This window comes from Apostichopus japonicus, chromosome 1 (genome assembly GCF_037975245.1).
Source record: "Apostichopus japonicus isolate 1M-3 chromosome 1, ASM3797524v1, whole genome shotgun sequence".
NCBI classification, from domain to species: domain Eukaryota; kingdom Metazoa; phylum Echinodermata; class Holothuroidea; order Aspidochirotida; family Stichopodidae; genus Apostichopus; species Apostichopus japonicus.
The window spans coordinates 229,146-255,787 of record NC_092561.1 but is presented as its reverse complement, the minus strand read 5'-3'; the positions used below and the strand labels follow the sequence as shown (position 1 = coordinate 255,787).

Below are 26,642 nucleotides of genomic sequence, written 5' to 3'. Positions count from 1 at the left end.
TTTCAGTTACTTTGTAAATAATTTCTTTCTATTCTATATACCGGAGAGAACATTCTATATACATGGTTTCGTAACCTGTAATTTTCTGTGGACGCTTATTCCGTTTTGAATGATTAGCGAAATTATCGCCGGGAACGAAGTTAACCAGACCCATCACGGAAAATTGTTTCAAAACGTTGTTTCTTTGTATGGACACATGTATTCTCGTTACTTAAATTTATTTTACTTGGACAACATTTGTGTCACAGCATTTTGTTTTTGTTTATTGAACGAAAGTGGATAATTATGTGCTTTTTGAACGGGCACTTCGTATTTTTATGTTTAACATTTTACTTACGGACCCTCTTTCACTACCTTCTTTATGTTCTTATCAAACGTAAGTTGATTTTCTTTTCATGCTTATATCGTGCTATTTTTGGTAAACAATGTACTGTAACTAGGAGTTACTCAAGCTGAAACGATTGGTTCTTAAACTCATACGTTCTTGCCCTCACTTTATATTGTAAATTAAGTGATTTGTTTTAAGAGGAACCAATTTTTAATTAATTGTTGTATTGTTAGTTAGTTTTTGGGTATAGAAAATGCGAGGACGCATTTGTAGTTCGGGTGGGGGAAATGTAGCGGAAAGCTACGACTTTTCCTTAGTGAGATACGTTTCGCTCCCTCAGGGGTAACATCTGTTGCGCTCCGCGGAGGTAACGAGAGATGTTTATCCGGAACAGGAACTGATTACGTAATTTTGCTATATCGATGTATTCCCGTGACTGGCATAGGCAGGCACGGCGGTGGGTGTGTGAGGCGATCCCGTTGGTCGCAACTCACCGTAGTTATATATACAAGTAGTCCCTGATTGGTCTAAGCCTTTTTTTTACAGTTTATGTACGGACGTGTGTAAACGGGGGTTATTTCCGGGGTATTTAATGCAGGGTTCTTTCGTAAATGAGTGAGTCAGAGGGTCGGAGAGTCGGTCGAGTGCAAGACGAGGAACTTTCCTTCCGGCGGCTCGTGGTAAAGCCTTTGATATTTGCTAAGTCCAAACAAATGTGTTTAAGCATTTTAGAGTGCCCGCATCTCTGCGCTGCCCGAGTCCAGCGGATTGCCCGACCCCTGCGCTGCCCGAGTCCAGCGGATTGCCCGACCACTGCGCTGCCCGAGTCCAGCGGATTGCCCGACCCCTGCGCTGCCCGAGTCCAGCGGATTGCCCGACACCTGCGCTGCCCGAGTCAAGCGGAATGCCCGAAGCCTGTGCTGCCCGACACCGGTGGATTGCAGACGTCTAGACTGCCCGACCCTTGCGCAGCCCAGTCTAACTTAGCCATGTTTATCATTGGGTTGTGCCCGACCCCAGTGCGTTATATTGGGCAAATGTAAATATTGTATTATACGCTGTAGATGTAGAACGAATGAGAAATTATACTTTTATTAATCTTACAACTCTGGTGTCTGCCTCCTGATTTAGAGTTAATCTGTACCCGTCCCCCATCTACCTCCCCTACTCTCCTCCAGTTGGTTTCGAGACAGGTTTTACACTACCAGACGTTGGCGGCGTTACAATATTTTAAATGTTATGCAAGCAAATTTGCAAGGACACTGTTTCAAATAGGTCTAAGTATTCTATAATGTTAGATACGCACAACATCTTTCCGAAACGTCTTCGTCGCTCCGTGCTGCGCGGTCTCAGATTATAATCGCGCAATTATTTCCAGTGTCTGATGGATCCTATATGATTCAAATGGTGCAAGGAACCCCAGTTTTCGGTGGGAGTGGGGAGGGTAGTTTAAGATGTAAGATCGAACCTACAAGAATATACGTACTAGATCTGCAACATGCTGTACCAAAGTAATTAAGTTACATATATGGTACCCTTACGTTTTGTTTCCAGACTGACCAAGCATTATATTTATCGTTATAACGAATGCTCTTGAAGACGTTTTCTTTTTCTTAAAATTATATCGCCCACACAAACGACCTACTGTGACGTAGTAATGTAGTTGTGTGTCCATAAGGTCCCATAACTGTAACGATACATTGTGCACGTGTCCGATCAAGTGATAAACCCGAAGCACGTACCAATGTTATACATATACGTCTCTCATGCCGAAGAAATTGTTGCATGATTCTCGCAGGTTAGAGAAGTGATTAGTTGACATTAAACCCAACTTTAAAACGCCAAAGATACATTTGACTTTCGCACTACTTTATTCCCACAATCCTTTAAGTAAGACATTTCATCTACCTCACTGCATTGTGCGGAGTCACTTGAATGTCTCGCCTAAGAGGTACCTTCGATTACGTTGTTTTAGGTTTCTCCATAGCATAAACAAATTAATCCCCCTTCTCCTCCCCCCCCCCTACTCCTGCCCTCATAGTTAGTCATTACGAGATCGTGTTTGTAATATATGTCATTTACCAATACAACTACGGTTCACAGAGATAAGACGCCATGACGGAAAGTCGCAATGTTTTTATTAGTATTATTTAATCAAGCAAGATGCCAATTTAAATTTTAAATAATGAAGTAATAAAAACTCAGCTTTTTTCCTTTTACCCTTCATACATAAGCTTGGATTACTTTATAAACTATTTCCATCTTCTACCTCATGTTTTCCTTAGACAAAAACGCAAGATGCATAAAGCAAAGCATTTTCCAAAAGGAATCTGAATAAACTAACAATATAAAGTTATTATTGACTTATGCAAGTCTGTTTTTACTTAGCCATCACCTTCCGTCAAGCTATTAAGTTATGTATAATCAAAAAAAAAAAATTCCCCTTTTTTTATGACATGCATTTGCGTCATTGCATTTGGTTGACCTTAGTTTAACATTAAACTTAGCCAAAAGAAATGAAACAAAACCTTCTACAGCATGAAAGAGTAGGCTAGCCTGTATTAAGTATTAACCAACCTTAGTTTAACATTAAACTTAGCCAAAAGAAATGAAACAAAACCTTCTACAGCATGAAAGAGTAGGCTAGCCTGTATTAAGTATTAACCAACCTTAGTTTAACATTAAACTTAGCCAAAAGAAATGAAACAAAACCTTCTACAGCATGAAAGAGTAGGCTAGCCTGTATTAAGTATTAACCAACCTTAGTTTAACATTAAACTTAGCCAAAAGAAATGAAACAAAACCTTCTACAGCATGAAAGAGTAGGCTAGCCTGTATTAAGTATTAACCAACCTTAGTTTAACATTAAACTTAGCCAAAAGAAATGAAACAAAACCTTCTACAGCATGAAAGAGTAGGCTAGCCTGTATTAAGTATTAACCAACCTTAGTTTAACATTAAACTTAGCCAAAAGAAATGAAACAAAACCTTCTACAGCATGAAAGAGTAGGCTAGCCTGTATTAAGTATTAACCAACCTTAGTTTAACATTAAACTTAGCCAAAAGAAATGAAACAAAACCTTCTACAGCATGAAAGAGTAGGCTAGCCTGTATTAAGTATTAACCATTGAGCGAAAGTTAATATTATGATCACATTATTAGGCTTACTTCCAGCTAATGATAGATGTGTTATCGATGAGGGATGGTTCATAACGAGCGCACCGGAGCATGAAAATTTACTACAAAGGAGAGGAGGTATAATGGACAGTGAACGGCTTATGTTATCATAGATAGCAACGAAGCATGAACTGTATTTTTAAAAAAAACCCATGTATACGGCCCTTTCAAGTTCAGCAAATAACATTCTTATTATTTTCTTTTCTCTTGCCTTGTTGTGAAACGCTTAACGATGAAATCTTAGTTTTACAAGAAAATTCCAAATTATACGAGAAAGTACTGATTTTCTTTTCATTTTCTATTTCTATCTCTCACTCTCACTCTCTCACTCTCCACCTCTCACTCCACCTCTCACTCTCTCTCTCCACCTCTCTCTCTCACTCTCCACCTCTCACTCTCTCTCTCTCACTCTCTCTCTCTCATTTTGGATCGAGTCCGATACGGAAAATATTCTCCTCATCCAAACAGTCACAGAGCATAAATATTATACAGTGATTGGTAGATATTTGACCACGCTTATGTTTTGTGTTTCTACAGTCTTCATCAAGGGAGATGTTAGTTTTGTTGGATGCATAGTTTAAGAATATATAATATGTATCTATGTCGTAATTCAAGAAAGTACCACTGGAAAGAACCTTCAACTACTACGACCGTCCGACTCCCTTTCGTATCTTATAAGGACATCTTACCACTTCATAGAATGTACTTTTGCCGTGAACCAAGTCAAGATGGCCATCTGTATATTTCGATTTAAGATAACAATGGGTCGGTCATCGGTCGACTTTTGAGACACAATGGAGAAAGTGATATTGATCACGGAAAAGATGATACTATATTAATTATGATACTACTAATTATTTAGCCTTTAATGTTCGCAAGTGTTATGATAACCTAATACATCAATTAAAAAGCAACCTTGATACTTTGATGACATAAAGGTCATGTAAGTGCCATTTTTTTGTGATTTCCGTGAAGATAGAGTTAATTTGCTAATACAATGGCAGCTGTTGTGTTCATTGTCCACTTCCTGCACAACTGACATACCACGAGTGACATAAGATTGGAAATGAACTAACACAACGCCTTATATTAATATTCAAAATGCAAATATAGTGCCTATATACCTATATATGCCTATATATATATATGTCAATATATATGCCTATATATATATGCCTATATATATGCCTATATATATGCCTATATATAGGCATATATATGCCTATATATGTGCATATATGCCTATATATATATGCCTATATATACCTATATATGCCTATATATATATATGTCAATATACATGCCTATATATATGCCTATATATATGCCAATAAATATATGCCTATATATGTGCTTATATGCTTATATATAGGCATATATATATATATATATATATATATATATATATCTTACAATAGATTTATCGCGAGGTTTTCATCAACGTTTCCAAATGTTTTCAAATCACCCTCTGGTTGTTTTGAAATTAAGGAAATAGTCTCCATGGTCTTAGAGAGTACATATTATAGTAATGGCACTTGGAGAGCTATTTATAAGTCTGAAGGTGTCATATATCTATGTCATTAAGCGTCCGAAATAGATGACGAGCTTCTGTCATGACTAAGATTGTTTGTTCTAACGTTCGTCGCAAATCACAATCAAACAGAAGCTCTCAGGAAACGGCAAGTATTTTCTATTAAAGCAAGTACAAACGAAGTATTACCACAAATGTTATTCTAAGCTCGAATCATCATCAATGCAATTAATCAAAAAGACTTGGAAATAAGTTGTCCATGGGTGACGTCATAACACACACACCCTTTTCGCTAATTGCGTGACATAACTGCAATTTGACATAACTGACTCCTGGTAAACAATAGGGGGAAAATGGTACAGCCTGATCAATAATTTCGTCACTCACAGATTCGTGTAGATATTACTAAATTATATATAGATGAATTCATCAAAATACTGTATGTGGATGAATAACAATGAAAAAAAAAATTAAATAAATGGACTACTCTTTCTTATCAATTTATTGATGTATTGATGGAAGTGTAGCTTATCGTGTATCCGGCCTATAGAGAAGTGTAAAGCATCGTAGATATATTTATATTCGGCTACATATGCCTCCTTGTGTTTTGTTTTGCTTTTTTTAAGTACTATCACAAGATTAAGCCCACTGCAATCAATTGATTAGATCCACAGTGAAAGATTACGCAAACTCTTATCCCTTCACATAACTTTCTATGTAACATTACATAATTTTACATTTCAAAATTGACAAAGATGTTACTTCCTTTACCGTTTCCTTGGCCCTACTTTCTGCAAGGTGCCATCAAACTCGACAAAATGAATCCATTAGTTGGACGATAGACTTCCTTTGCAATACTATCGAGGAGTTCAACCATGCAAATCAGTTCCATTTATGTTTCCTGAAATTGTGTCACTTATGTATAACTATTTCGTAGAAACACGCTAAAACCGCCTCCAGAGGATTACCTAAAGGATCAATGGAGGGTAAAGAGGAATAATCCTAGCACTTAGGTGACCTCAAAAAGCTAGTTTTCCCAGGAGGGGAACACCCTTTCCCATTACGTCTCTCAAGACATATGGGTATTGATCAAACCCCTGCTTGCGGCACTGGTTTCTGATTGCAAACGGAGGATGTTGTGATTTATTCTTCTCCTCCCCCCCCCCCGCCCGCCCCCATCCAATTCGTTTTTGCATAGTGCGATGTTGAATAGGATAGGGCGACAACCAATTTGCAACGATGGTTTTTATGAGCAGAGTGATAGTCGACAGTTGATGCCATGTCCATTTTATCTTGCCCTTCCCCTTCTTAACTTCCTCCATATTATTTATTTTCCTATTTTCTTAAAGAATAGCATTAATTAATTAGATGCAAGTAAATTAGATTCAGTGTATTACATGCACAGCGGGTGATTTGAACGAGAACGAACAGTTACAGCTTAAAGAGGCAAGATGCTGGCATTTGCTATAACTTTTAGTTGAGGGACAAATGTATACCATCTCATATTTGTGTTTCCTCATTGCAATTATTTCTTCAATTTTGTTAGATATTTTGTAGTCCTTTATGTCAATAGCACGAAATGTGTATTTTTGTTATATCATATTGAGCATGAATCTGGGCTTACACCTGACCGATGCCATCATTTGTATAATACAATGTGACATCTAGAAATGCTATTTAAATGGCTCCTTGGAGCTAATTATTCTATATTGGATCAACTCTTATTCAACTTGTACAGGGACTTAAGTCTTCCCTTAACTTTAGTATGTTAATTTCGTATTGTCGCGGAAAACCGCACTGAATTGTAAAGAATTTAAATCAGCTTTTTTACCGTACCGTAGGCTATTTTGCAATAGCCAATTCGCCAAAGATATCTTAGTACCCTGAAAGATATAGTTAAATCAAAGAAACTGCAACTCGCTGGCCGAAGACTACCCGAAGAAAAATTGTCACTTTGGTATCTATAAAATACGTGGATACTCCCACGTACAACATATTTTGTAAAGGACTTTTCAGACGACACTCCAAATTTAAAATATTATTTAGGATACGGTTAGGGTTGAGAACCTCCTTAATGCACAATGTAAATAAAACAACTGGTTTAAAACCTTTTTTCACCTCGTTAGTGACATGCAGATCTTTTGGTTTTGGCCCAAATGTCCTTTTTATATTTGTATCATACGTTTTGTGAAAAATTTCAGCGCATCATTTTTGTGATGCATAAACGAAAATGGAATGCTCGAGATATAGAACCATTTTGCATTAATATATTGTAATTGTAATGACTTTCAGACGTTTTGAATACCAGTGTACAGAAGGATCACATGTAAAGCAACAGCTAGATTAGACATTAAACAAAGTTCCTACAACAGACCATACCATCATTTTTTCAACGCAACGTCTGCCAACATGAATGGATACAGACAGTGGTCTTATGAGAAATGCTAAAGGGAAACTAATCGAGAATGAGAAATAAATTCATGTCATTTAAGTGCAAAACATGTAATTTCTTCCAATTAGGAACTCGTGACAAGAACATATTACAAACTAAGGAGAATTCCATTATAAATCCATATCCAATCCAACAAATAGAATGTGAGAGTCAATTCTAAGCTACTGATAGGAAGAGCACCAGCCTCACACCCCCTATGATATCTAGAATGCTTTAACAGAGTAAGAGTCCATGATAAACTCAAAGGAAGCGCCGTTATTATAATATCCGACCAAGAATCCAAATTGACCTTTAAAGTTAAAGTCAAATCATAAAACATACAATAACATATACTATAACATATAATAACATATAAACAATAATAATAAATAATAATAATAAAAATAATAATAATAATAATCGCACAATGTTGAGCAAACCATTTCTCAAGTACCTTTGAAAAACAAGGGAGAATAGAAAATATGGCCTATTACTGGAAACTATCAAGTGGGAGTCACTTCTTTCAACGCAAGGATAATACGAACAAGTTTCATATTAGAAACAACAATTAGACTAATGCCTTGAACTATAGAAAGATGAAAGTGGAAGCTATGTATAGCTCACTAATTAAGTGGGCAATATATTTAACACTTTTAGGGGAAAATATCGTTATATAGCTAGTTGCAGAAGACTTCAAAAGAAAAATAATATTTGGGGTTTCTTCGTCGCTTACGCAATCTCTGGTCATTCTTGCACACGGGTGCTTTATATGATTTCACAGTCCAGCAACCATGAACTCTTTATATAATAATTGTAGGTTTGTTGATGAACCAGGAACGGGCGTGATACGACGGTAACTATTTGTTGAAGTCATATATGTTCCTATACCATAGGATCGGTGAGTCGGTCAATATCTTGCTTTTATCCGAACATATAGTCCGAACTGTTACGTACGGCCTATTTTTGGTTGGTTCATTACGAAGTGTTTGCATGTGACTGCGCATTCCTCGCAGACATAATTCTATACTATTATTATGTGAACGTTGATATACTTTGTTTCACACAGATGACGCAAACGCCCAATGTATTGCCTTTCATCTTCCACCCATGAAAACCAACAAGTGTTTTCGAAAAAAAAAGGGATTACCATATGTTACATCATCTATTAATGATTGTAAAACAGTTTTGTTTGACAATATAAACGAAGCCCCAGGTGTTACATATGGGAATTAATGAAATTATACTGACTGTCGCCTCAAACACTTTTACCAGTCATTGTCTGAGAGTCATGGGAGTAAAAAGAGGGGATATGTAACTGTGGTTACAAGCAGTCGACTTCACAAAATCGTGATGCTGAAGCGAGTGACATGTTTTCCGATGTTTTACTCCGAAAACTATTAATAATTTCTCTTCCTCGGTACTGTGGTCGGTGAAAATGCGTATACATAAATAGTAAGACCAGATGTTTTTTTTAATGAACTTTGTTCGACGCATATCTATTTGGCTCTTATCATCGAAATTGGGGCAAACAGCCTCTACATTTTTATTAAACATACTATAAACTCTATTCCTTCAGTTTCCATGGGACTCGTCAATGGCAATTGTTTTTAGTTTTTCTTTTGTTAATTCTATATGTTATATAACCAATAAGATATGATTGTGCGCAACATATCCATGGAAATGTTATCTCTGTCTCCACTCTCTCATTTTGTTTTTCCTCACCTGACTAATTTCTTCATACTCATCACGACTATCACCCTGCATTGAAATAATCACTTCCAGCATTTCAGAAAACGAAACGTCTCTAGGGGTAAAACAAATGCACATTTTCATATATATATATATATATATATATATATATATATATATATATATATATATATATATATATATATATATATATATATATATATAATATATATATATATATACATATATATATACATATATCTATATATATATCTATATCTATATATATATATATATATAATATATATATATATATATATATATATATATATATATATATATATATATATATATATATATATATATATATATAATATATATATATTTATATACTTCTTAACTGTGTTAACTATGTATAATAATAAATATATGGAATGATCCTTGCAGGTTCAATTGACGATGCCATCGGATCCTCGATGTTGGTCTTGTGCTAAAGTCAATTCAAAATGATTGTTTTATAAATTCAAATTACTCACCCAAAACATGTTCTTTTAACCTCATATAAACTACAGAACATCGTTGAATGTCATTCAATTACACATATCCTTGAAACATATCTAACACATGAAACATTTCTAACACATCTTTTCCATTGTCTAAACTTTCCCAGTGAGGTTTTCCATTATCCAAGTACATTATAAACATGTCAGTTTAGGCCATAACATTATTATGTTTTGCTATTGAGTTTTGCGTTGCATCTGAAAAACTGACATTACGATCGGTCTGTGTGTATATTTAAACTGTGAAGTCCTGTCACTTTAATTGGTAAACCTCAGCTTTTTAAAATGGCATTCTCAAACATTAATTGTGATAGAGAAATAAAACTGGACTGATAGCAGTGATGTGAATGGTTTGTTAAACAGATCAAAATAAAGTGCCTAAATTCATCATTTAAGAGCATAACAACATTTTTGTCAGGTCAAGTTTGGCATATGCAGGTGCTGCTTAAGCTGTTCGAATATTTCACAGCAACTGTCTTTGTTTGTTAAACTTTATGAAAACTTTTTATTGTTAGAAGTGAATTCTTTCTGCATTTCTTTTCATTTTCCTTTCGTCGAAGGTTATTGCCCCCCTTGAACATTTCACAAGTCAATAAGTTTGCAAATGAGTTACCGTACTGAATAATACCAATAAAATAAAAGACGAAAATTGGGCCTAATAGCAACAATTCAGTCTCTATAGAGGTAGTTTAAACCAAACCTATTATTCAAACTAATGTTGCAATTGAGCGACCTAAGCTACCCCTGTAATGTTTTCAGCAAATCAAGATTAATGAGCAAATAATTTTAATGAATTCGATTCCATTCTCAACATCGCGTCCTGTCTCACCGCGTCCCTCCCCTAAACTCGTTTTATCATAAATATTAAATACATGCAAATTGCAATATTTCAACATCAACAAAAAAGACCTTAACTTCATTGTTTGATATCAGACATGATCAGAAATGACTTTCCACTATTAGGCCATTTTAGTGCCGGATATCATCGATGACAATCTTCTAACTCAGTTCAAAGAGAATTGATGTTTTTGTGTCTTTAAAATTAGTGTCATACTCTTGTTAATAACGCATGCGCAGTTCCCCGTGTTATAATTATCATTTAATGTTGACACGGTTTTGTAACCCTTTGACAGTTTCATTATTCTTTGATTTATGGAAGTGATGCAGGAAACACTTTAAAACAGTAAATTGTTCTATTTACGTCCAAAACGGACCAGGGTAGATAAGGTTACTCGACATTCAAGCCATCTAAGTTTCAATCAGAACGCAATTTTTACGGTAAGTTTTGACATCCAGTAAAAACAATTTGAAGCTGTATTTTAGCACGACCTTTCCTTTCGTGAGGACAAGTAGCCCAAGGCACATAATACTAGTCGTTAAACGAATTACAAATGTCTTGATCGTGTGACATCAACTTCCGACGTAAAGGTTGTGTGCCAGTGATAGTGTTTAGAAGAAGAAAAAACCTCTCTCTCTCTTTCTCGCTCTCTCCCTCTCTCCGTCCTGTTGGCGGTATTTTCATATGATGAATCTCTGCTCAAACAGTCACCAGGATGCAGACTCCATGGGAGCAACAAGATTGTTAGTAAACATGAACACAAGAGGTAAAATAAGAGTTTAGTACGTATGAATGCACGTCATATTATTCGTTAACCATCGGTTAACGATTATCATTAGGAATAGAATTATGTCAAACAGTGAATTTCATTGTTTTCTATCATTATTAAGCTGCGACTCAAATTTGAGGGTTGCATGGTTGAAAGTAAGCGGATAGTCCATATCCTATTAATTGCAAAACTTCCGGATCCGCATTAACACCGTAAATATCGAAAAGACAAACCTAAACACTGGAAAGTTATTTAAAAATATAAATAAACAGTCCGCTCGAACTAAAGTCTTTTTTAAGAATCGTAATTACACCACTTCCCTTAGATCACTTAACCCGGACACAGATCAGTAACGGATAATTGGGCCCATCCCAAATGACCACCTCTTGGCTCACCAATCTGAAAATCGACCTTTTGAAAACTTTTTGAGTTCGCAATACTATGAGGTGTAGGCCGACTCGGTTATCGTTGCTGCATGGGAACCCATTCGTATTGTAGCATCAAACTCAATCGCAGCATCTTAAACAATGCGTCATATCAAAGTAAATCGTACATCAAAAAAGTATTAATAGATGCGTGGGAAATAACAACAAGAAAGCGCACCGCGCTGGGTTCTGCAGTCACGAGCTTGAATGGTGTTTTTGATAGCATAAATGGTTCATGCTTTAAAATGTGATCAGCGTGTAATACAGTTGCACCTGTTGAATAAAGGACCTGGACTTTTATAAATTGCAAAATGTAATTGTTGCATACTGTTGTATATGTATGTTTTTAGTGTTATGTGAACCTCTTAAAATTTGACAAGCATATATACTATTAATGCTACATAACCTTTAAAGAGCATTTAAGTATCATTTCGTCAACAATCACGCACGTGGGGTTGTTTACACACACAAACACACACGCATATATATACGTATATACATATTTACATTACATATTTACACAGAAGCATATAGATATATATACATAGATAAATATAAATAAATAAATATATATATATATAAATATAAATATATATAGTGGAAAAATATATATATATATATATATATATATATATATATATATGAGTGTGTGTGAGTGTGTGTGTATATATCGATCTCTGTGGATTTTTTTGTGAGTTTATTTTACCAGGATTCAAAATATTCCTTTTTTATTCATAACCATTTATTCAGCAATACTATAGACATCCTAAATTGAGACAACTTGTCATTGTCAGTTTTGACGCCTTGAGCGAGGCACTTAGGGAAGGGGTCAATGTACCGATCTTCTGCATAAATTTAGACTAGAATAGAATTACAACAAAATATTTGTATCTTTGTACTAAGTTGATTCATTTTTCCTATAATTATGCATGTTTAGTGGTATAATTAAACCCTTAAAGGAAGTTTCATATGTTTCATATACAAAACAGCAAGATTTCCATACGTGTGTTTTTACGTAGATAGACAGTGCCATTGGCATTTTGAGAGCTTGATTATTTCTGCTGAATGAGTTTACAGTTCGTGGCCCTTGCTACTAGTCTGGCATACAGTCGTATACAACTTTATGATTCTTTTTTGTTTCCCACGCACCATTAACACACTTTGCCACGATTTTCAGTGCAAATATTTTTATAAGCTGGTATCACGTTAAAGTTACAATGTTACAGCTTGACTATCGTATCGAAATTGAATAAGCGTTTTCATAATGGTGAACAAAGTATCATATATATATATATATATATATATATATATATATATATATATATATATATATATATATATATATATATATATATATATATATATATATATATAACCTCTAACCTCTTACCCACATTGCACAATAGGTTTCCCTACAAACCACAGTGTGCATGGTAAATGCTCTGCAGCATACCGTGTGAAACACACACGGCAAACTCGTGTAATGGTTGGGAGTGAATGAACAGGTGGTAGTGTCTGCATTTAATTCATGGGAGTCACGCGAAACGCACCGATGATTCCGATGTGAATAAAAGTTATAGAACCTTAAGCGACATCTCATTAAATCACCAATTACTTGTGCATAACTTATAAAAAAAAAGAATGATAATAATTTGAAACGGTGATTTTTCTTCTCTTGGTGTAAGCTGATAGCAAGAAGGTGACAAATATCCTGGCGACCAGAGACGCATGGATGCATCAGGAAGTTGGTGTCCTGATTCGAAATTAACAAAATCATCAAGTTTTAAAGCAAAACAAACAGCTTCGACTCACCCAAGTCTTTCGATGCCTACGTCACGGGCGATTTCGTACACGTCGTTACGCTTTATCCGGAAACCTAATACTCTCAGTGCCTTTCGCAGGTCAAGTATGGAAATAAATCTGCAAAGAAGCGAATTTGCTCTCATTATTTTTTTAATGTAAATCCCGATTCTCAATTCTGTGGTTGAGAACGGTACGTGATAAGAATGAAATAAATACAACAACAACAGTAACTTTACATTAAACGTGTGTGACCACATTCATGATGACTTGTTCAACCTCTCAAGTGTATCGACACTTTAATCAACTTTAATATTCCAATGTTTTAACCGTATCTATAGTGGAACTAATACAGGAGTATTTATTTAAAGAAAAGTCACTAAGTAAGATTGATGACCGGCCAGTGCTGTTTTTTTTCTTCGGAAATTAGAAATTGTTATTGCAGTCAGTAATTGGTAAGGGTGAATTTAACACAGCGCCCTCTAAACAATGCCCGTTAGGTTTTGTATAGAATATCTCCATTAAGATACGGTGCATGTGTCCCTCAACACAAACTAAGATATCTATGTGATAAATCATTTGGCTAAATCTGAATACCATGTTATTTATTCACTCCCTACCGGTAATTAGAAATGTGTCCTCATTAACACACACCTTCTTTAATCAATTTATAGAAAAAAAACTGTTGCGCCCCACAATTTTAGTGAACTTCAACGTAAGCGTAATTAGATATACCAACCTATTATTTAAGCTTTTATTATTAAAAGAGTATTCACTGCATATTTATGACCGGTAAATTCAATTGCCAACCCTCAATAATAATGAAGTATATCAATATAGTATGAAAACTGGGTCGCGCAGACAACAGATGGGAAAGTCGTTTTGATACTTCAATATGTATGATATGTTGTCACATGAGTGATCTTGAATCATTTAACAGTCATCTCATCTCAGCCTGACTTACATCACACTTTCATTTCTGCAGTTTTTATTTTTTATCATCCTTTCAATGAGGAAGTCCCAATCTCGCAAGTTACTCTCCTTCTATAAACAGTTGACCCACTTGATATGACGAGTTCGTTATTTATTACCTACTTAGCAAAATTTGTTTTTAACCTGTTTGCAACTTAAATGCAGCATTGTTTTTTGGTGCTCTTTTATCTGTTCAAAATCAAGTAGGTTACTATACGTAGCTATATACTAGAATGTCTTGAAATGCTCTTAATTCCTAAATTAGAGCGCAAGTTGGCGATCTAAATGCCACAATTATCATAATGATACTTGCCCGCCTAATTATCATGGTCGCTGGTCATTGGGTGGCGTTAATTTGACACACGTCATATCTTTTTATCCATTGAGTGATTTTGACGATAATTCTCCCGAAATGGAAAACCCAAGAAATGAAAATCCTTCAAAATACCGAACAGTGGAATCAGAGTCAATCATTATTTTCTTCGCTATGGTCGCGGAATTAATTTGCACTTTTATCATTATACCATCCTTAATGACGTTTTCCACGGCTTCTATGGAAACACTCACCCGTGTTGCTCCCGGTCAAATGCGTCAAATACATCCCGTAAATCACGAATATCTTGTGACGTCAATTCAGACCTGATCTTCTTATCCATGTTCTTCCATCTTCGCCGTCGACGAGTTGTCGTCGGGCTTGTGGACTTAATCGTAACTGAACTTGAATAGTCGCTTTTTGAATTATTGCTCTCGGCCATGTTTGTTTGAATTCTTTCTCAAAATACCTTTTTTTTTATTTCTTCTTTTATTTAGTTTAGTATTCTCCTTATCTTTATCCTTCTTTCCCCTTTAGTCCTTTTAGGCTATTTTTTTTCTCTCTCTTTTCTTTCCTTCTTCACTTCACTTCACTTTTCTTTTCTTTCATTTTTTTTTTTGTGTTAAATGTACTTGGTATGAATCATTGGGTTTCTTTGAAAACATCTAACTACCTTTAAGAATAAAACATATATTGACGGAATTGCACTCCGTGAGTCACTTTATATAGCTAAGGCACGCCGGGTCTTCTTGCTACGTAAGTTCAACGTTATTACAGCAAGGCAAATATCAGAAAGAATAAAAAACATCCCCGTGGTTAAGTGGCATCCATGACCTAAGGAAAAATTGAAAACGAAAACTTGTTTTCTTCTTTAAGTACCTAAAGTGGTTTGTAATGATTTTGTTCTTAGGGAAGAGGGTCGAAGCGGAAAGACAATGGCCCCGATTAAAGGGTGTACACAACTGTCAAGATGAACCATTAAACGTATGTCGTCATAAATTGACCTTTTCTACAACAAACTTTCTGACGTCAATCCCATGTATATTTGTCTCAGGCTTTAAAGTTTGGTTCCAGTAAAGTGGTATAAAGATACTGATCAGCCCAATATATTGTAGATTGTAGTGATAAACAGTATGTAGTTCATTGCAGTGTACGGTTGCGTCAGTGCATACCGTATACCGTTAAGTTACGTATTAAGGCAAAGAAAAAGGACTTCCCACGAGCAAGATTCGCTCATATAAATCATGTAATATTCTTCTTGCCCACAAAGAGTTATTAGATGGTAAATAATTCTTTCATCATAATTACGATAACAATCGATTATATGTAAAGTAAGTTAGAACTTTTAAGGATGCTTTGATGCACAAAATGAATTTTGATTGTCGTAGACCATAAGAAACCACTTCTATCAGATCAGGGTGTAATAAATATAACACTTCTAATTGAGAAATGCCCCAATTAAATCGGTGAGTTTCATCAGCTAAAGTGATTGGTATATTTAGTCTAACACAAAAATCATAATTCCTCAAATGCAACACCAAAAACCATGGGAAAATATGAAAATTGCAATGGCCTGCATTGATATGTTTATATAAGAAATATGTTACAAAATTGTCAAAGACAAAGGAATGCGTTGAATATCATACACTGATGTTCTGATGTTTATAAAAAAAACATATTAAAAGTACATGTTTTGGTTGAGCTATTAGAATTTCTTAAACAAAGGATTAAAATTAACATTATGCAGTGAGAATCCGAAGTCATCATAAACGTAACCTTAAAGGAGTATTCCAGAGATAAATCATATTTTAAAGGTGGATATTTAGTGAGCGCATGATTATTATATACAAAACATTACTATAGCACACGTTTTACTTTTTGTCTTGGACTATAAAAAATCAAGACAACAATTCTTCTTAAACTCATCATTTAATGACGCTAACAATTTCGGTAATATGAAGACTAGGTTAGACATTTGAAGCAAATTTTGCCCTGATTGTTTTTTATTGATTTTTTTATTGATTTTTTAATATACCGTTTGACATTTTACTTATATGCATGAATATCGTATTTGACTTACTATTAACGTATAGCTGATAGTGCGAAGCTACTCTACGTTTTTCCATGACCTGAGGTCAAATCGCAGCACATGGGGTTAAAACTGATGTTTCAGTATTACCGTAGTACTTATGCACAGGTACTTAAAAGTTGCATTGCATAATTGTATAACTAAATATTGAGAATCAATGAGATGCTGTAACTATAAAATATACCGATAGTCTATAAGCTCTCAGAAAGCACAAAAAAGTGAGCAAATGCACGTACGCAAAGACCGCTATATGCATTCGAATTCCAGCAAAGACGCAACCACTTCATGAAATGTACATGAAATGTCAGCCTTTTCCCCCACTTTGCTTATATATCTATGAATCAGCGATTACGTTAACGGTTAATGTATCGCAGTTCTGGAACAATGAAAAGCCATAGACCCAAATTTTGCACACAGAATGTAGGAATGTGACCACGATCTTTTCCGGAAACTTGAATCATTTCGTACACACGCACCTGCTATTCAGTCCACACTATATATGCGTTTTCTTACTTCAACCACGTGACGTAATGGAAAATTAACAGGAAGTGACGTTTGTGTCACCGAAAGAATATGGTCGATGCTTCCGTTATATACTTTACACAGCTACATACTTAATCAAAAAAAAAAGGAAACCCACTTGCCACAATGTTTACCAAAGTAAATCGTGAAAATATTGTTCTTGCCCATAAGGAGTAACTAGCTGATGATTAGCTCTGACATTTAGTAACGATAGCAATATGCAAATTAGGCAACATTTATATCAATTATTGGCATTGATGTTGGTCATTTTTGTTAAACTGTTCGATAGTTCAATTTCATGGAAATGTAGACCATTACGGAGATTTGCTTAAAATATCCGAATTGTTTTTACATGTGAGTTGCTTACAGATAAATGTCTGAGTGATTACTTTTCAGTTCCTACGTAAAGCTCCCCCCCTCCCCCCGACCCCTAACCAACCATCTTCATCGACAATTCATTCAGTCGGATGAATTGTTATTTTAAACCGACTCGGGGTGGGGGGGATTACCTGAGTCATGACCCCTCTCTCCCTACGTGTGAGTCAACGACACCCTGCGGAGCCACAACCCTTTCAAACCTGTGAACTTCATGTGCAATGGAATAATACTTAATTACCCATTACTTAATATTCCTTTTTGGGACACAAAATCTAGACAAATCTCTTGAACTTGATCAAATACAATCTTATGATGAGTAATATTCGCTTGGTTTGATAATATTTTATCGTACTAAAATGCCAGCGAAAAATAAAATGCTGTTTTCAGTGCCAAAGTGCATGTTGTTGATCGAGTCTTATATGGCCTTCTTAATGCTTGATTTAGAAATAAATAAACGATAAATTGAGTCTGCGTTATGACATTACTCCAATAAACTTGGTCATATGTAAAATTGTAATCCAGGAAAACACAGAACAGTCAATTTTGGACGCCAAATGGTGTATTCTGAGGCATATTTAGACTAGATCATTTAGGTTTTTTATAAGAAGCATTAAGTGCAAGAACGTGCTGACTTAAAAATTCTCCAGACTGATTTATATGTAGTTACCTGAATGATATATGGTAATAAAGGTATTTATAAAGGAGGAGTGGTGCCGTTAGATCATATAGGCCAAATCCCGTGTATGGCGGGGGTGTGGGTCCTTCCCCACACCCCCTCTCAAAAAAAGGAATAATAATTATAATAATAATAATACAAAATGCATCCCACATCATTGAAATTTCGTAAAGGAAGCACCTCGACTCCGGAAATAATATAGTCGGTCGCCAAAAATGCATGGGGCAGAAGGGTAAAGTGTTAATTTAAAAAACATCATTTTTGCTAATATTCAAATAGTCCTCTTTATATATTCATATCATATCTATATGCATGCATAAGACGGAAACAACCTTGCAGTTTTCAGTTCTTGCCTCTAGATGTAAATGACTGCGCTTAAATATACGGTAGCTATACAGCTGACAGCATTTCTTTCGTATCGACTTGTTCGGGAGGCTTTTACGGGTAGTTTCCCAAAGGTCAGAATGATTAAGTGAGGGGCAAGGTCGTTTCACAAAGACAGTTGGACGTTTTGTTTAACAATTGTGTTGTATTGTGATATAACATATTGTCTGTCTATCTTTGTATATTGTGCTGTATTGTGATATAACATATTAAGTATATCTTTGTATATTATGCTGTATTGAAATATAACATATTGTGTCTATCTTTGTAGATTTTGCTGTATTGTGATCTAACATATTGTCTGTCTATCTTTGTATATTGTGCTGTATTGTGATATAACATATTGTCTGTCTTTCTTTGTAGATTGTGCTGTATTGTGATATAACATACTGTTTGTCTTTCTTTGTATATTGTGCTGTATTGTGATATAACATATTGTCTGTCTATTTTTGTAGATTGTGCTGTATTGTGGTATAACATATTGTCTGTCTATCTTTGTATATTGTGCTGTATTGTGATATAACATACTGTTTGTCTTTCTTTGTATATTGTGCTGTATTATGATATAACATATTGTCTGTCTATCTTTGTAGATTGTGCTGTATTATGATATAACATACTGTTTGTCTTTCTTTGTATATTGTGCTGTATTATGATATAACATACTGTTTGTCTATCTTTGTATATTGTGCTGTATTATGATATAACATATTGTCTGTCTTTCTTTGTAGATTGTGCTGTATTATGATATAACATACTGTTTGTCTTTCTTTGTATATTGTGCTGTATTATGATATAACATTTTGTCTGTCTTTCTTTGTATATTGTGCTGTATTGTGATATAACATATTGTCTGTCTTTCTTTGTATATTGTGCTGTATTGTGATATAACATACTGTTTGTCTTTCTTTGTAGATTGTGCTGTATTGTGGTATAAAATATTGTCTGTCTATTTCTGCATATTGTGATCGTAGTTCGAGATGCATCATCTGCAGCCACCACATTGTTGAATCCAATTCCATCACCAGCCACAGCATGCAACTCACACACAAGACTAAGGGTCACATCACTTGCACAACCACTAATGTCATCTATCTGATCTCTTGTAGAATTTGCGGCATCCAGTATGTTGCGGAAACCAAAACCACACTCAAGAAGCGATTCTATGGTCACAGATCCACAGTCAACACCATGAAAACTGAGACCTCAGTTAGAGAACACTTTAACCTTCCCAACCATACCATTAACGACATGTCCCTACGGGGGATTGAATCCTTAGGTAGCCGTCCTGACTTCGTACTAATCAGCAGAGAGAGGCTGTGGATGCAACGCCTTCGCACCATTCAATCTCATGGGCTCAACATTCAGGAAGGACATGACTAACTTTTCTTCTGCCCCCTCCATCTCCCCTCGACCCCCCCCCCCCCTCCTACACCACTCCTCTTCTCACAGCTCTCTTCCATCCTTTTTTTCTCCACACCTTTCTGTCTTTGTAGTTCTCCAGTTTATTCCCTACCCCCTTCCCTTAATCCTCTAGTTGTCCCTCCACTGTTTATCTCCAACCTCTCCTCTTCCTCTATTGGTTTCTTCATTTCTTCTCTCCATCCCTTGTCTACTAATCCCCTTACATCTATCTCTTTGTGTTCACCATGCTCATTAACTTGTCTGTATTCTTCTGTTACTGTTACTTGTCATTTAGCCTCTGAAGAAGATCCTACTAGGATCGAAACGTCAGACCAACTTAGATTCACACAGAAAATATGCTGTTAGATGTAGCGTATAAACCAGAACGAATCGTATGGTTTAGTAACTTCTTGGGGAGGGGGTGGGTGGGGGTTAAAGCAATAGGCTGCCAAAATCTCACTATACGTAGACTGAGCCTAATGGTTTGCACACAGTCCGCTTACTCGATTAGTGCAAAGTTGTTGACCGATTTTTCCCCCCTCTCTGGTCGGAATGAAATCTTTCGCGGGCCGGATTGTTATGATATGTCATGAACATAACAGGCTACTTCAAATTGTTATGTTATGCCTCTAGGGGGCCTATAGCTTTGTCCCTTTCTGCTCCAAACCGGCCGGCACTTTATTTCGAATATTTGTATTGTAATTCCCATAGGCCTATACATTCGTGTGTGTGTTTGGCGACTCGGCAAAGAAAACCTACACGTATAAGCCTACTCTTTCTGATCGTATTCATAACTATAGCCTATACGGATACAAGAGATAATACACATAGGTTACGTGTTTAATGGGTTATCCATCACTTACGTTGTTACTCTATCGGTTACAGTTTTCCATCCAGCAAATGACTGAAGTTACTAATATTTTAACCTTAAAGGCCAGATTTCGTCTCTCAAACGACAACATATTTTTATTTTCAATTTTTTGATTGGTCGAAAAGAGTTGCTAACGGAAATGGATTTCATTTTACATGTGTCATGGGTAAAATTTACTAAAACATACATTGTTAATTTCTCATGATTTTCCTGTTAAAATTGTTAAATTAATATATCTGTTCCTTACCTAATTGTCCTGATAACACTGTTGTAAAACAGCAGTCGAAACAGACAACCCCAACGGTTTGAACCCACTCATAACCACCTATATTATCTGCTTGATATTGTCTGCTTAACCTAGGCTGATTGTATTCATACAGGAACGCTCAGAGTAAAACCAGTACCACCACTAGTATCTGTCATTACACTTCAGTTTTCGATAAAAACGGTTAGATCTGGTAACTAAGGGTCAAGATTTGCTCAGTAAACAACCCTTTCTGTAAAGTAATTCTATCCTTTGTTTACTGAGCCAAAGTTGTTTGTTTATTCGATACGGGCTGCTTCTGCCATTCAGTACTTACGGCAATGTTAGCTTTTGAAATCATTGGTTACATATCCTATCCCAGACTATCGGTCTATAGTATGTACATTTAACAGCTCTCTGAGAAGAATAGGCCCCACAACAATCAGCCTGTATACTGTGACCAACGAAGAGTCAGAAGTACCTTCTGTCCCGCTTCGTTATAGGCAAGCCAATAAAGAGTGGTTATTCTGTGTAAAATTGTCAGATTCAAAAGCACCAGGGGTGCACTCTGTACAATCATAACACTTGGGTAATACGCCCTCAATAACAGTTATACGAAGCCAATTTATATGCATCACACACCAGTAGAATCACTGTGGTCGAGTGGTACGGACTTCGGTTCGTGACACAAGATCCGGGGTTCGATTCCTACCATCGCCTGATGCGTGCAAAAAAGACGAACCGGTCGTGAAGTGGAATGTTTCTGATGTGTTATTCTTTATGTGTTACTATATATCTGTCATACCACTTGCTACACATTCATATCTTATTTGCGGCTTGGCTTGCCTATAAAGAGTGGTTATTCTGTGTAAAATTGTCAGATTCAAAAGCACCAGGGGTGCACTGTGTACATTCATAACACTTGGGTAATACGCCCTCAATAACAGTTATACAAAGCCAATTTATACGCATCACACACCAGTAGAATCACTGTGGTCGAGCTGTTCAGCAATGGGTTAGTTAGGTTATAAAGTAACATTGGACAACTGCTGTAGATTTCGTTAATGGGGTCGCTCTGTGGGAATGATTTCCATAGTCGTACTTTGCGAACGTAAAACGTCTTTCAGTGTAGCATATTTGAAAATGCCTCTGAAAGCGATTGTAACGTCAGATGTAGGTCGGTTTGATGATAAAATGATTACGTTTAGTTAATGAACTTGCATCTCATTATAACAATACCAAATTCAATTGTGAGTTGTTTCCGTATACCAAGTAAACTCAAGTTTGGGCTTGCATTGATAGGATGTTGTATATTGATTAACATTTTTGCACTGCAGATTTATCAAACACTGTCATTGGGAAGCAATAAGGATTGAGCCATCCAAACTCCTTGGTTACTGTACCGTAATCTTCGTATGGTTTCCAATTATTTAAAACACCCACGGAAGTTCAATTATGCAACCGAAACTTGAGAGAAAGAGCGACATCAACTGTTCAGATATCCTACAGGTCAAATATTTTAATTGTAAATACTGCCGCCACATTTTTAAAAAACTTCGCTTGTATGGGAACCTTTATTAGCCATTTAGGTAATGTCAGTTATGTTGATCTGACTGACATTACTTCTATAAAAGCACAGAAGTATTTGGTAAATCTGATTTAACCCCCCCCCCCCCCCCAACCAAATGATCACTTGGTCCGTTTTCTTTGTATGTGTTTACTGCCCATGTATCAAGTTGTTATACAAAATCATACTTAAGTATGCAAATGTGTATGTCAAACTTGTCTTTTCGATAAATTTAAATGAAGTCAAATTCTGAAAATGATGGTAGTCTATAAATGGAATACTAAAAAGTCAATGGCAACCTTCTAAGCTGGATTCAGGGGCAGGGGAGATATCCCTCAAGACCAATTCCAACATTTGGATGAAAAATCAAACAAGAAGATGAAAGAAGAAGAAAAGGGATACGTTCAGAGAAATTTTCAAAGTAAATTCCTTTTTCTAACATATATCGTATTTTTGCTCTTGATCGAAAATCAATACGAGAGACTATGCAATATATGAAAATAGTGCATTTACGACGGTTAGGCGCCCGCCCACCACCCCTCCCCTGGATTTACCCAGGGGCTCTACGGTACCCTTGGCGGACACAATGTACCCCTGCCAATATCAACTTCTACCCTAATCCTTACTTAGAATACCCTCCTACGCCTCTGGGATCCTACGTCAGACTTGTATTTCAGCATTTGCGAGTGCCTTTCTTTTCTGATATATTGATAGGTCATCTGGGGTGAGCCGACCATATTTCTGTGCTAAATTTGACAGATTGTGGGGTTCTTGATATAACCATTGAAGAATGTCGAATTACAACATAAAATCATTAGCCAGTCGGTGAAAGAGAATTGCTTTGGGTTATATAATCCTATACATGTCAGGTGTGCTGACCAGTACTTGACTTTCTAACATATTTGAAGTCAATACTGATGACATTTAACACTAGGACATTACAAGTCAGCCTCAAAACTGATATCAAATGCTAAATTGATTACAACCATAAAATAAGTTACAATGCACATATATATATATAATACGATTTTGTCAAATTTGGAGGAGGTTTGCGTGGTATATATGGAGACAGCATTTGTAAGAACCTTTGAGATTATATTCCCTTGCCACAATGAGACAAACGGACCTATAACCACAGTCCATCCCTGCATTTAGCTTTTATGTAGGGGTTAGAGTCCCCCCCCCCCTCCCTCGCCAGCCCACAACGTGTTTCAAAAAGCCAACCAGAGACATGCACGATCATCACATTCCACCAGAGGCCGGTAGCTAGACTTATCGTTTAGGGGTCGAGGGGAGGGGGAGGGGAGCAATTTATTATAGAGGAACAAGTTGTTCCTATTTTCTAGAGAAAACAACATTTCTGACATTGCTATGTTCTATGAATAGAGGGGGTTGTATAGAAGCGACTGAACACCGTCATCGAAACCTATTGCTGTGTTCTAGTGGAGAGAGGGGCTGGTATAGAGGCAGTGGCGTAGCCAGCGGGGGGGGGGGGGCAGGGGGGCGGGAGCCCCCCCAGTTGAAATGCTCGCCCCCCCCACTTGCCCCCCCAAATGGAATTTATTGACTGAGAAAAAAAACTTGAATGCACACTAAATATGTTGCTGGGCCTATGTGCATATTACCATGGTTTTTGTGCAATTTTTATTCTTTACCTTTTACCTAATTCTCTATCTGCGAAATTGGTTGGCCAAAATAAAAATCACTTCTATGGGAACATTGCCTTGAAAAAGAATTTGACCAAAGCAGCAGCGCAAAAAACGCCACTGTCTCTGTATTGTCAAATGTGGAAACGGGTTGGCAATTTCATTAAACGGTCTCCGCGGCACTCACAAGCGGAGGCTACGTTCAGTTTTATGTTCACATGGTTATCCCTGATCCCTGGATTGTGTTCCGAAATGATTCACACGTGAGTGACGTGTATGGCAGAATGAATATCACAGTATTTAGAAACAGTTTGCATTTTGACTGAAACTTACAAAATGTTTGCTACGCCTACGCGAACAATCGCGATGTGTTTCCTTAGGCACTTGAAAATTTTCCAAAGGGGAGGGGGACAGCCCCTCCCCTTAAACCCCTCCCCCATATCAGTCACGCAATAAATGTCCCCGATTTCAGTCACGAAAATATGGTCACCTTAATTTAGTCTGTCTGTAATAGGGCGCGAAATTCGTTGATAAGTTCGCAGACAGTCATCAGAATAGGCGAATTAACCTTCGCTTGACTGTTTGAGTGACCCCTAGAAAGTGCAAAAGAAGGGCCCGAAGGGGGAATGATAACATCTTTTGTTGATTGGGGGGGGGGGTGGTTACACTCCCAGGCAAGTCAGATATCATGCTGATCATCTTTGAATACTGACAGAAAGAGCATAGTCTATTCAGATTTTTAAAGAGAATTATAGAGGACTTTTTCAGTGATCTGTTTTATCGTTAATAATACCTATGTGGAAATAACATAAAACGTCAGCTAACTAGAGTGACCATCTGTACCCTACATTGCTGACACAATACCCGATTTGCCACGTTTTGTCATGCAAACTGTTTGGTATGCTAGCTTAGTCTGCCCCACCAATCAGACCCTTCGCCCCCCCTTTGCCCCCCCCAGATGGAAAAGTCTGGCTACGCCACTGTATAGAGGCTACTAAACACCGTCCATCGAAACCTATTGCTATGTTCTAGTGGATAGAGGGGCTGGTATAGAGGCTACTGAACACCGTCAATCGAAACCTATTGCTATGTTCTAGTGGATAGAGGGGGTTGTATAGAAGCGACTGAACACCGTCATCGAAACCTATTGCTATGTTCTAGTGGATAGAGGGGCTGGTATAGAGGCTACTGAACACCGTCAATCGAAACCTATTACTATGTTCTAGTGGATAGAGGGGCTAGTATAGGGGCTACTGAACACCGTCAATCGAAACCTATTGCTATGTTGTAGTGGATAGAGGGGGTTGTATAGAAGCGACTGAACACCGTCATCGAAACCTATTGCTATGTTCTAGTGGATAGAGGGGCTGGTATAGAGGCTACTGAACACCGTCAATCGAAACCTATTACTATGTTCTAGTGGATAGAGGGGCTGGTATAGGGGCTACTGAACACCGTCAATCGAAACCTATTGCTATGTTGTAGTGGATAGAGGGGGTTGTATAGAAGCGACTGAACACCGTCATCGAAACCTATTGCTATGTTCTAGTGGATAGAGGGGGTGGTAAAGAAGCGATCAAACGTATCTTCTAGGGTGTCCTGTGTTCGAGCCCAGGCCGATTATTATATAACTTTAAGATAATTCCCAACTGTACTATAACATAAGGGGCTGTTTTTGGTCTGTTTCACTGTATTCCTTTATGTCATACGGTTGAATTGGTCTATACTAGACTAGACGGACTAATGGTATAGTAAAGTTTCAATGTAACGCTTGATTAAGGAAAATTACCCCATACTTATTCGAGAACATAAACACCCACGTAATACAAGTAACACGTAATACAACGTAAAACGTATTGGTTTTCTACATTCCACACTTTTATTCAAGTGTGTTTCACTCAATAGCAAAGTAGCATGCATTGCCGGGTCCAACCATTATTTCTTAAATGGAAAGGGGTGGGGGAGAGTAGGGGGCTACCTTATACAGGCATAACCTTTGATTAGCTGAATAGTAGAAACCTAGTCAAG

At 36.6% G+C, this 26,642-nt stretch overlaps 1 protein-coding gene across 2 annotated transcripts in view; it reads right to left on the bottom strand.

Annotated features, from left to right (window-relative positions):
* LOC139968160 (uncharacterized) overlaps positions 1-21,569 on the bottom strand; it is a 31,072-nt gene extending 9,503 nt beyond the window's left edge. For both annotated transcript variants that reach the window (XM_071972579.1, XM_071972606.1), the window contains exons 1-4: positions 21,405-21,569; positions 15,088-15,667; positions 13,561-13,668; positions 9,190-9,271 (exon numbers count right to left, since the gene is read on the bottom strand). In XM_071972579.1, the coding sequence (XP_071828680.1) occupies positions 9,190-9,271; positions 13,561-13,668; positions 15,088-15,275 (378 nt within the window). In that variant the 5' untranslated portion in view covers positions 15,276-15,667; positions 21,405-21,569. The remainder of the gene's footprint in view (positions 1-9,189; positions 9,272-13,560; positions 13,669-15,087; positions 15,668-21,404) is intronic.
* Between the last annotated feature and the right edge of the window lie 5,073 nt (positions 21,570-26,642).